Source organism: Bombus bifarius, unplaced genomic scaffold (assembly GCF_011952205.1).
Source record: "Bombus bifarius isolate JDL3187 unplaced genomic scaffold, Bbif_JDL3187 scf7180000007974, whole genome shotgun sequence".
Lineage (NCBI taxonomy): Eukaryota > Metazoa > Arthropoda > Insecta > Hymenoptera > Apidae > Bombus > Bombus bifarius.
Window position 1 is genome coordinate 888587 of NW_022884360.1, and position 12839 is coordinate 901425.

Genomic DNA, 12839 nt, shown 5'->3' on the forward strand with positions numbered 1-12839 from the left:
TAATAACTAGAACCCGTGGGCCCGCGTGGGCGCGAATGTATAAAGCTCTTTTCGCTTTCTCCCTCCTGATCCCGTTCGCCTCTTCATTGATTATTTTACTTCGCCACCTACCAACGTATGCCGGCGCATTCTATATTAGCACGTTACTTGTATACAACAAGCTACCATACGCGGACAAGTATTCTTGAATCCTCTAGCGAAAGCCGCTAATTAAACTTCCTCCCTTATTATCTTCGTAAAGAATTACATACACTGTTTTGACACATATAGAATAAAAAAAAGATATTTTCTAATGACAAAATTTCTAATGTTAATGTTAATTCTAATGTTAATGTTGCATTCCGTACTTTATAATTAATTGATTATCTTCTTAATTTCAACAATTTCTTCGCTTATTATCTTCCTAAAGAATGGCATACTTCGTTTTAACTAGCATAGAATATAAAGGAAGATATTTTTTAATATAAAATAGAATGGTGATATTATTATCTAATGTCGTATATTATATTTTTATAGCTACATAATTGATTAATCCTCTTCATAATTTCAAAAATATTGTTTGTCATAATACTAAAATATTGAAAATATAACAATTTTCTACGAAATTTCTGTAAAGTGTCTTTAGTTAAAAGTATCAATAGCATCATAGATGCCTATAATGGGTAACTATAAAATTTAAGATTCAGATATAAAGATATAAAATTTAAAGATTAATAAAATTAAATTAAATTCAATGAAAAATTCCAAAATATTAAATAGTAACTCTAAATTGTTATGACCCTCGATGGCTCAATAATACTTTAGTATTATTTTAGACAGATATTATCTAACTGAAACTGATGGATGATTTTTTGGACCTTGGACGAGTCGATAATTGCGTAACCGCTCGGTCGATATTTGAAGATCTGTGTGATCGTATTTCGATATATTGATGCATTTGAACCATACTTATGGAATTCTAAAATCCATTCATTTTCGATATTTTCCATTAATTTGTTGTTGTAAGATTGGCACTTTGTTTAAACATATACATATCCTATATTTTGGTACATATTGTAATATGCATTTTGTTTAGAAAGTGTATAAACATTAAAAAAGACGCGGAAGATTTTTGAATCTCATTGTTATCGATCGAGTGATGAGAATAGAAGCAATAAATGTCCTTAAATAAGGTATTTGAGTTGACTGATATAGCACTCCCTCTGCTATTTAAGCAATTTTTGAAAATTTAATGCAATAAAGCTGTTCTGAATGCAATTTTAAGATTCAGAGATCTCACTTAGCTGTCGATAAATTAAGTTATTTTGTTATTGAATAAAAATGTGATCTTTCAAATTTTACACTTTTCTATAACCCCTGACTAACCAAATGCCTTATATTAGGTCGAATACATACCTTATAGTTAAACTGCGATTTTTATGCGGTTACGCGAAATTTGTAAATGAAAAATGCATAGAATGCACGTAATATATGAAAATATATGAAATATCAAAAATATAGTACACCGTATAATATTTAGTAATTAAAGCAAAAATATGAATTTGCGAGAACTTCTCGGTTGATTTAATTATTGGATAAAATAACGTATTACAATGGCTTTAAATATCGGATAAAAAAAGTAGAGTTTAAAATATTACGCTATTTTTAAAATTCGTATGCAGAGACAATGGGAAATTCTAGATCACTCTTACCAAACTCCTATGGGTTGAACTCGAGATGAAACCTGAATCAGTCCTTCGTACACCCATAGAACAAATAGAATTGCTCTACCAGTTTCAAATCGTTCGCCACTTAAGCACATTCCACAGAACTCCCGAGAATTCACGCCTCCTTTTACTTTTTCCAAGTATTTCAATCGCAAATTGCATATCGATAACGAACAAAATGATAGATGATTGATTTACGGTAACTAGCGCGCTGTATAGGTTAAAAAACATTTTGAAAAATCGCAAAGAAAAAGAAAGCCTTGATCTGAAATACTTTTGATACTAATAACTTGCTAAGAATGAAAGGCTATAACATAAACGATAATCACTTCAAACATCACTTTGACGGTCAAATTACGAAATTATATTCACTACTACGATTTCAACGACAAATTTACCAACATTTTCGCACAAAACCGGGACTAGCCCGAGGACCATTTCTTCTCCAAGAAACAGGGGACGGAAATGACTGCTACAAAAAGTAATGCCTTTTCCCTAACATTCAATTTTAGTTGAATCTATTCACTTTTAACATAACTAATACATAAGCATGGAAATTTTAATTTGATGCATTAAAAATACTAGAAAAAATAAAATTGTAGTTGTGAAATCGATTAATTGCATCGGAAACGGAAAGTAAGTGAAAACGGGGGAAAAATTTTTCAGCGCCTCCTTTGTTTAGATTTACGATAGTAAATAATTAACAATTAATCAAATATATCCATAAGTGAAGAAATATTCTTAAACTATCGAAAAATTAATCTACGACTATCATTGTCCTTAAAAGCAATTAACTAAAAAAGAGGAAAAAACGCGGGAGAACAGTGTTGATAGAGATGGCCTGATTAGCGCCACCTCTGATTGTATAATTGCATTCTGTTTGACATATCAGTCAATTAATATATATGACATATAATCTATATTATGTGTTTTTCTCTTATAAAACCTTGCTGCCAAATCTTAAGAAAAATTGACGAATAAAAGGCTATGTCTAAGAATCAAGATGAATTATGCGAAAGTGAATTACAAAAGAATTCGGCAAGTATAATTTATTTTTGGTGTTGATTGATCTATATGTGGAAAATACATACAGTGGCTACAAAAAGTGTGTACGGTTACTATAGTATATGAACCTAACTCAATCCTAATCCAAATATAACCTATACCAAAATAAAAAGTATTAAGAATATTTTTACGAATATTTCGAGAACTAAAGTAAAGCGAATGTTATATGTGAGATGTACCCTAACCGATATAATTGTTTCCCTTTTTTTAATAATCAATATAATCAACAAAGTATTTGTACACTATTCTATTTATTGTAGCATTTACATGGTGATTAATTATGTCTAAATATATTAAATTTGTACTCTTCTATGACTACAGAAATTTCATATTATGACAATGAAATGTAAAACCTTTTGTAATCATTGTACTTACCTATATACATGCATCGATACGTTTATGGTACCTTTTACTAACTGTATGTCGTTTATTCGATCCGTAGGCATAAAGAGGGGGGAACGAAGATCCCGCAAGCAGTTTTACAGGCTAGTGAACATGCCAGAACCTCGAATCTTGTGTGGCTGGAGGAATGTGGGCACACCAGTTTCGAGAGTCATTCAGAGAATTGGTCTCCCGTCTACCAATTTCCCTTAGAATGGAAAGCGCGGGAAACCATCTACGTCTCTAACCTATAAATATGCATTGATGATCCATGAAACGTGATCGTTGGCACAATACCATCGATCAATGTTTGCATAACTAATTACAGCAAACATCAAATAAGTTGGACTTGGAGATATTATCGTTATTACTATTATAAAATGCCGACCTCAGATGTTTATATATGTTTAAGCCTTCTTTTCTTTTTTGCTTAGTTACTGAGACAGGATGCGATTATTCATAGTGGAGGCCTGGTTCGTTTACACTGCTATTCCTCTTGTATATTTTGAAAAATCCTCGCAAAGAGTCGGATGGCTATTTTCGTGCGCCCGAGGTTCCATTTTGATTACACTCCATCCACCATTTTGTTCACTTTATTTTGGAGCTTATATTGAAAATTTTGTTTTAGACTCATGATCGAAAAAATCTTCACTGCTATTTTTTTACGTCAGAAAGTTTCTAAGGATTCCAGGTTCTACCGTAATTATTATACAATTCATCTCTAATTTTCCTATTTTATCATGGTGGTTACATAAAAAAATTTTTGTAGACTTATTTGATTGAAAATTGAATCAGTACCTGTCCCAGCTGCGGCAAGGGAACATTTTCCAACGTCGAAGCGACGAAGAAAGCAGCCGGATGCAGGAGAGGCGAGGGACGTCATTATCTTATCTCAAACCATTTCCTGTCAACCTAGGGCCGCTTTTCGTGGTAATCACACGCACACGCCCACGCGGTGGAGTGTACAAGCTTATTTGTGTTCACATATACATATCAGCCAGTGCATGCACTAATGCCCGGCCAAGTGCCAGGGAGTATTGCTTCCGGTGCGTACACTTGCGTCCACCTCGGTGTTGGTGCGTTTGTGCACGTGTATACGCGTTCGACGTTACATCTGGTGAGGCACTGTGAACCCGATAATCGGTTTCCTCCTCCGGTAGCCTGCAGGAACCAGACGCAAATAAACGCCGCGTTATACGACTCACGCCGTGTGGTGGATTCTTAGAAACGGATGTTTCCTTTGAATCTGGCTCTGTAGATCCGAGATATGGTCTCGACAATCGATATACCTTGCTAAGTGGAAACGTTAACCTCTTAGCAGCGGTTTCCTTTGAACAAAATGGTCTAGAAATTCAGAGAAATGGGGACGATATCATTTCACCGAATGACACGTATTTAGCTCCGAAATTCTTAGCGGAAAGATAGGAAAGAATATTAATGGGGATCTAGGTAGTCGTGAGAAAAGAGCATCGTGACAGAGTCAACGAGGCGTACTATAGAATCGTGATTGAGTAACGCGCTGCGACTTCCGACTGCATCACGAAATACGTAATGCCACTGCCATTAAGTATGCACACCTGTTAAGGTCATCAACAGGTATCACTTACGTCATCTTAGCGTACACATTACTGGTGTGACTGCCATAGTGATACCGCATGCACCTTCCCTATTCTCTTTCCCGCCGGCCATCGGTCGATAATCGCTTTAATGAGGATTCGTTCAGCGATGCACCAACTCAAAAAGTCCAGATTCATACCGATCAATAGCTTATTCCCCGATTCAGCTATAAGTTTCTTGAAGGGATACAGCAGAAGTGTTAAAGTACTTATGTTATGGTTACGGAACAAAAGCTTAGATGTTATATGAGGGAAAAAATTTATGGTCGAGGTATAAAATACTTATGTTGTGGTCATGAAACGAAATCTTAGATTTTGTACAAGGGCAAGTTTATGAGAGGCATAAAGTACTTATGTTGAGGCCATGGAACAATTAGGTTTTATAGGAGGATAAAAATTTATAGCTTTAGGCTTAAGGACAATTTAAAAATATGAATAATTTCGTTTCTCATTACAGCATATGTACATCCAAAATTTTTCTTTATACGCGATGTGAAAACATTAGATAAATTTATAGGAATAATACCTATATATATCTAACAAAGTTCCGTAGTTAACTAGTACCGTCACTTGGCGAATTAATTTATAACTTTGCTATACTTGTTGCAATGAGATAAGGATATAATAATATAAGGACGGATTTAACATAGTAAACGTTCGTACCCTTTGTCTATTCCAATTTCTGGCTAAATATAGGGTACGACCCACGTCTCGCGATTACCATAGCAGACTATTTAATGCAATCTGTATACCTGTGTTCTAATATTAGATACTGAGTCTAATAAAGGTGTTCATATAATAGTTATTTTGTGAAATCTATAAGCACAAGTTAATTCCAACGATAGTATTTATTTTCCGACTACTACTACGGTAGACTTTTAATGCGATCCACAGAGCCATATTCTAATATCAAATATTCTAGTTATATAATAAAAAAAGATACTCTTCAGAAAGGTCGACTACGTCATTCTAGTAAGATTCATTAGCATCTTGCGTGACGCTTTGAAGCTCGATCGAATATTAATCCATTATACTTGTCGTACACATAGTATAGTCGAAGAGGATTTGTATTCCGCACACGGATATTGAAAAATGTAAATGTAACGAGGAATCGATATACGAGGATCTATGGTAGGTTCTTACGTAAATCTACAGCCGCCATTGATCGAAATGAGCGTGGAGTAGCAAGGACGCCGTAGTACGCTCACCTTATCACGCTCCCACGCAATCGAATCGAAATTCGTCTCGTGGTTCGTCGAAGGCCACCGACACCAACCAGAGAGGCCCTTTTCGTCCTCTGTCTCCCTTTCTCTTTATCTCTATTTCTGCCTACTCATTCTTTCTGCAGGCGACGATTCTCTAGGGGTCGCGATAAAATGGCCCTGCGCCGTCCGCGTGATCGAACGTGAAAATCTTCAACGACAGCAGCCCAAATGAATGGAATGCCAACCCACGCCCGAGAGCCGCCTGATAGGCTGCCCGATCCGAGGTGAGGCTTCACGTACAGTATGACAGAGCTCAGGGGCGTAATCTTTTCAGGAGCACTGTTATCAAAGAAATCGGCTTGAACATCTTGCTTGTACTTATATACTAGTATAATGTAATAAACTGATTGGAAAATAACGGATTTCTAAATGTAAGCTCTAAAAATCCATTAGGAATTATATTGTATTTTATTTTTAGCTTTTCCTCAAAGAAATTTTACATTTTCAGTTACTCTACTTTTGTATTATTCTGCATAATTCAAGGTTGAAGAACTGGAGATTCCCGAAAATGGTGGATAGAAAGCTATATGGGAATTTTACTTGTGTTCAGAAATCCTAAGAAGATTGAAAATTTTTAAATTCTATATCAATTCTAAGACATGGATGAAATTATAACAAATTATTCATTCAATGCTCTGAAGCCTGCAAAAATCTGATTAGAAAGGAGTCGTACTTTATCTTTACCTAAAATTTTTCATTCATGTTTCGAGTTTCAAACTCGACCTACTTTTCTATTTTCCAGATCTCAAGATCTTTGGCAAGACTTATCTAATTAGTATTCTTATCTTTTAGATAATATCGAAGATATAAAACAATGCATAAAGGTATCCAGTGAATTAGGAAAAAAAATAAAATTCATCAAATTCTACAGGGTGACGAGTCATATGACGCCGGTCCTGGCCGCAACACGTGCACGCGAGTGTGCGTGCACGTCGATACGAGGTAGCTTGGGTAGACGGTGCCGTGTTCTCCTGTGGATCGTAATAATATGCGCCCACGCACGCGTGAGAGAGTGAGCGTATACGAAGCGTTCCCCGTCGTCTCCTCACCTCTGGCTTACTGTGCGCCTCGGTCAGTACCGACCCCCGACCCATCTACCCACGCCTTGTTAATGAAAACATCTTTTGTCAATGAACTGACGTCAGTCCGGATCGGGATTGGTCCGATAGCAGACACCACGTGACCTGGCACCAATCAATGTGAAGACCAGCTTCCCCTACAATCGAGGATCCGAGCGCCATTTGCCCATTCTGGACGGAAGAACGCTCGAGGTAAGGTGTGGCCTGCAGCAGGCTGGCTAGAAGGCCACGGGTGAGAGACAGAGACAATCTATGGTGTGCTCGGAACGTTAGAGAAGAACAGACAGTTGGAAGAAAGCGAGAAGAAGATAGAAGGCCAAGACACACGAGAATCGTAGCTCGAGCTCTCTGCTGCTCTCTCCGTGACTCGGTCGAGAGTCGACAGAGAAGGAGAGACGTAAAAGAAGAAAAAAAAGAACAGGAAGTCGGTCCGGCAACCCAGGGAAGACGCGTCGAGCGATGTTGGAGGGATTTGTGAGGTGAGGGCGACGGTCTCGAGTCGCGCAGCGCCGAGATACGCGACCGATCTCCCGAACTAAGTACCTCGTTCACTCAGACTGATTTGAATCGACCGTTCACGGCAGCTCCAGTGTACAGCGCAGCATCCCTGTGTGTTGGTCAAGTCGAGAAGAAAAAGAAGCTGGATCTGAGAACGTGTTGTAGTTATGATTCTGTCGAGTTCACAGTAAAGAAAAGGGCAACGAAAGAGAAGAACGAAAGAGAGGATTTAGCGCGAGGAGAGGAACACACGTACATACACGCACTCGTCGTTTGTCCCATTGTGGAAAAAGAGAGAATAATGCCAACACGTTCTTCACAAGACGTGATGATGTCGGTTGGACTGTTGGTGTGATGTTGAGATAAACAAGCTAGAGGAAGTGTGTACTGGGAGAGCGCGTGGGATCATGCATTTGTCGGATGGGCTGAAACATTCCTCGGTTGTGGCGTTAATTAGACCTGTCGTCTTTATTTACAAAAGGATCAATAATCGAGACGAGCTGCTGGCGGTAGCAGTGGCGGAGAAGGAGGAGGAGGAGGAGTAGAAAACACGGCATCGAGGTGCCGCAGGAAGTGATGGAAACACGTGAGAAAACGTGGGATTACGACACAGATACGCGTGTATGAGGCTGGGGGAGGACGTCGAGCGTCTGGATGCCTCCAGAGAACGCGTTCTACTATACAACTCCAAGTGCCATTTCGTATTTGATAAATAATTAAGAATAGATGTACAGGACGCGTGCACGTAGGATGCGCGCGCGCGCTGAATGTACATGCACACTTGTTTCACACTGTCCACAGTTACCGATAAACATGTAGTGACAAAATTGTTGTTCCATGGGTTACGAGTCTAGGCAGATGTCACATGTGTACACTGACCATTTCACAGAAACCAATGGTACAGCGTTACTTGAAAGTGCCATACCAAGAAGGAGATTTCTTTCAACATTGTCAAGTCTCAGGTGTTTGTTTCTTTTTAAAATCCAATGGAGAACATGAGGAGATTATGTCTGTAAGGAGGGCAAGCATGCTTTAAGGAGAAAAAGGTTGAAGGCCAAAGAAGCATCAGGAATTCAGATTAAGCTTACAAAATGCCAGGTGGAAATATTATGGAAGAAGATCTGGTGGATCCTGAATGGCTATTCAGGCATCTTAGGTCACCGGATGGTCCAAACAAACTTCTCATCTTAGATTGTAGGGCACATTCTGATTTCTCTGAAGCTCATATTAGAGGCTCTGTACCCTTAGCTATACCTAGCATCATGTTAAGACGGCTAGCAGCTGGTAAAGTTGATCTGCTGTCAACGATAAGGTGCTTAGATCTAAGAAACAGAGTGGAGGTGTTCTTGTGTGGTGATGAGAATAGTAGAGGGACATTTATACTGATTGGTGACTCTACAGACCCTGCAGGACATCAGGGTGAAACAATTCAAGTTTTAAGTCGGAGACTTAGAAGTAGTGGAGGATATGTTGCTATTTTAATGGGTAAGAACAGTATATTCATAAATACATATATTTGTATGATTGCACATAATATTTCCATATAGTTAGAACAAATATGTGCTACAAGAAAAAAAAGAATATGCGTTAACTACTGTATTTTAAAAAATAAGAAGAAAATAAAAAAGAAGGAGAAATAAGTATAGCTAAAGGCTATATTATAAAATATTCCAAGTTTCTACCATTATGTCTGTAGTTATGTCTGCCATTAGAGAAATTTAAAAATTCATACTTAAAAGCATCTGTGAATGAAATATTTATTTGTACAAAAAATATTGATGTCCATCTAATTACATCTTGTAGTTATGCCAAATTTCTTTTGTTATTCAATAAAAAACATTTTTGTTTCATTCATTTACTACTCAGTATTTTTTATTTCTATTATATATTCTTTCATATTTTTGCATAGCTATGGCTTTAAATTATTTATACTCATACAAATCCTTTATTTCATTTTCTGTTACAGATGGTTTTGGAGCATTCAGAGATAGATACCCTGAATGGTGTGAGGGTAGTCAAGCCAGTGGTGAAGGTCCCCTAGGTCAGGATTCTAATGACGGTGAATTAATGGGTCTCAGGTCCCTTCGAATTTCCACACCACCTACAAGATCATATTCAGATTCTGATAGCGATAGCACGTGTGATTCTGTTGGTTAGTAAGCCATACAAACTCTTTTACTACATAAAATACAAAGTAAGAAATGTTAAAGTTGTTTCATGTTTTTTTAGGACCTGAAGAGGATAAAGATTTTCCAGTTGAAATTCTACCCCATTTGTACCTTGGAAACGCAGCGAATAGCGAAGACAGGGAAGCCTTGGCACGTCATAGAATACAGTACATTCTGAACGTAACCCCAGATTTGCCAAATGTATTTGAAAGCGCTGGTTCGATAAAATACATGCAAATACCCATAAGCGATCACTGGAGCCAGAATCTAGCTAGTTTCTTTCCACAAGCAATTCAATTCATTGGTGAATACAACCTACAAAATCAAAGGAAAAATAAGTTCTAATTACATGTAAATTTGAGATATAATCATTTCTCCATCTTTCAGAGGAGGCTCGAAGTTCAGACAAAGGAGTGCTGGTTCACTGTCTGGCCGGAGTGTCTCGGTCCGTCACTATCACTGTAGCCTACCTTATGCACAAGTGCAGTCTCAGCTTAAACGATGCCTTCAACCTGGTGCGCAGCCGAAAATCTAATGTGGCTCCGAATTTCCATTTTATGGAGCAATTGCACAGTTTTGAGAAAGAACTAAGGGATAGAGGTGACAGAAGTAGCAGGGGGAACGATCAGAGGTGTATCGGAGCGTGCAGGCCTGGAGGACCATGTAATTGTCCAGCTCCCAGCTTCCTTAGTCCCATTGATCTGGGCCTTAGCCCGGATTCTGGAATAGAATTCGACAGGTGGGCATCAAGTACACCGGCAGAATGAGACGGGCCAGGGGGGACCCAATACAAATTTTAGGTCCCTCCTAGTACGCCGCCATAGTAACAAGGGAAGCCCTAATTGAAGGGTGCGGGAATGAAAATTTACATTTCTGCTAAGAGAAAAATAATATCTTAAGGCGAGAAACGCAATGATCGTAGTAGATTGCAATTTCAAATATACTGCGACAATTAAAAATTTGGAATCACTAGATATTTTTAAAAAAGCAGAGATTTTCATTTAAAAAATTTACAATTTTAAATTAGCTTAAAAACTGTTTAATTACTAGTTAAATTTATTATTAATAACTGTGCAGTATTAATTCTGAATTAACAGAAGATTCACAGTTAGTACAACAAGCGGGTGATTTTAAACTTTTGTGGTAGAGTTTTGCCACAAAAGTTTTGTGTACTAGGTCGTGCACAGTGAAAGAAATACGATGAACTCAAACAAAATTGTTAAAACGGCTGAACCTTTCTAGTATTTTTCTATCCAGTAATGGAAATTGTTTCTGTCGAGGCTTTGCAAGCCACGGTTCTGTACTATCGCTTCAGGAAAAAAGTTAAAAAATAATGGACACAATATAGTTTCTCTTTCAGAGGATGATTTTTAATTTGACGAAACTACGATTGTAAATCTTTATCTAAGCGTAAGTGTTGTTTATAATTTAGGGGGAAAAATAGGTAGGACGGCTACAAAAGGGTTCTATGACTCTTTCGTTTCTAAGTTGTCGTGATATAGTATTAAACACTGAAAGTATTTTGTAAATTCAACTCTGTACTTTCTTACAAATAATTAATATAATTGTAATATCAAGATGATCGGCTAAAAATTCAAGATTCTTTTTTTAATAGCGTCTGAATTCGTTCGACTCTCGATCCATTTCTAGGATACAATTTTATACATATGAGATATCTATATTTTTAATACTTGCTCCCAGAACCCTTCAATTAATGAGGCTGTGTTTGATTTTATCGCGGGTGATGCTTATTCAAAGCGAAATGAAATGAAATGAAATATAAATCGTAAAACAGGCAATCATAAGTAGTTGAATTTAAAAAATAATTAATTACAACTGTGCTTGATAAAAAGATCACACTATGTTTAAGTTCAGAGGTACAAAAAGAATTGAAAAACTCTCGCGTACTCGGCAATTTAGATTATTATAATAAAAAAAAAGAGAAGGTATATACATAAAAAGATTATGATTCGATACTACTCGAACGTAATTTTTGACATAATTTTTCAAATCCACAAAAGTGACTTATCTTGAGAAGGGTACATATTTCCCGGTGCAATTCTGACTTTTAAAGATTTGCAACCTTGTGTGCACGTTCTCTATCTCTGTCTGTCTTCATCTCTTTCAAGTAATTAATCTTGGTTAATAATCGATTAAGAAGTACATCTTTATGGATCGGTGCATTTCTATAGGGCATTCCGAAACTTCTATTTCCGAGATAAAAAATCAGGGTCGTCGTAAATACGTATAAGAAGAAAAAAGAGTTATGGGACGGAAAAGAATTGACAAAAAATTGATTTTATCATGAGTTAATCAATCGAAGAAAAAATTAGACAAATCGTACACGTATTATACCTCAGAATTCTGATAAAGAAATTTGTTTATGAAAATATACGACAGTCGTGATCCTTATCGTCGATACGAGATGGAAAAAAGGAAGAGACACTGATTAATTATAGATACACATATACGACGATGTATAGCAATTTGAAATACTAAAAAATTCTTAATTGTACGATCCAATACTGTTTCTATTGTCTTACAGATCTCAGATTATATATTTCAAATTATTTTTGTAAGAAAAAAAGCAAAGAACGAAAAAAGATTACGGAAATCGCATATTCACATTCCCACGAGCCACAAATTACCTGATGATACTGTAAAAAAGAAACAAAGGATAAAAAACTATCTTTCGTGTATTGTATGTATTGTTCATCGAGCATAATTGAAGTTAATGAGTGTACACAGTGAATGTTATTATTTTTCATTGTAATTAACTACAAAGTTGTAATCGGCTCTCGGCTCACTCACGAGGGTAAATTGATATACAACTAGGGAAAACAAAAAAAAAGTATATATATATATTTGACGTTAATGTAATAACAATATTCTACTATTACACTGTTGTCTGTTGTATGTTTGTCGGGCGTAACGCTCGAACGATTTAATCAAATATTATGTATATTACATAAATTATTATTTTATATTCATCGTTGTACATATATTTTAATTGATTAATTTTCATTTCAAAATACACAGCTTATTCTTACCTGAACTGAAA

At 36.6% G+C, this 12839-nt stretch overlaps 1 protein-coding gene and 1 long non-coding RNA gene across 2 annotated transcripts; both read left to right on the forward strand.

The window, feature by feature from the left end:
- The first annotated feature begins 2961 nt into the window (after positions 1-2961).
- Positions 2962-4029, forward strand: LOC117217063. Its single transcript, XR_004489466.1, has 3 exons — positions 2962-3705; positions 3781-3851; positions 3922-4029. It is a non-coding gene; the product is annotated as an uncharacterized LOC117217063 (long non-coding RNA).
- Positions 4030-7088: 3059 nt separating this feature from the next.
- LOC117217058 (dual specificity protein phosphatase Mpk3) lies at positions 7089-12780 on the forward strand. The gene is made up of 4 exons (XM_033464361.1): positions 7089-9095; positions 9577-9762; positions 9840-10082; positions 10166-12780. The coding sequence occupies exons 1-4, from the start codon at positions 8702-8704 to the stop codon at positions 10543-10545; spliced, it is 1203 nt and encodes a 400-aa protein (XP_033320252.1). The 5' UTR covers positions 7089-8701; the 3' UTR covers positions 10546-12780.
- Positions 12781-12839: the final 59 nt, after the last annotated feature.

What these genes read in the sequence shown, in the direction of transcription:
- LOC117217058 (XM_033464361.1), top strand. Translation starts at nt 8,702, where the DNA reads ATGCCAGGTGGAAATATTATGGAAGAAGATCTGGTGGATCCTGAATGG. An exon ending in ATATGTTGCTATTTTAATGG is followed by an intron (nt 9,096 to 9,576) that starts GTAAGAACAGTA and finishes TTTCTGTTACAG; the next exon opens with ATGGTTTTGGAGCATTCAGA. An exon ending in ACAAGCAATTCAATTCATTG is followed by an intron (nt 10,083 to 10,165) that starts GTGAATACAACC and finishes TCCATCTTTCAG; the next exon opens with AGGAGGCTCGAAGTTCAGAC.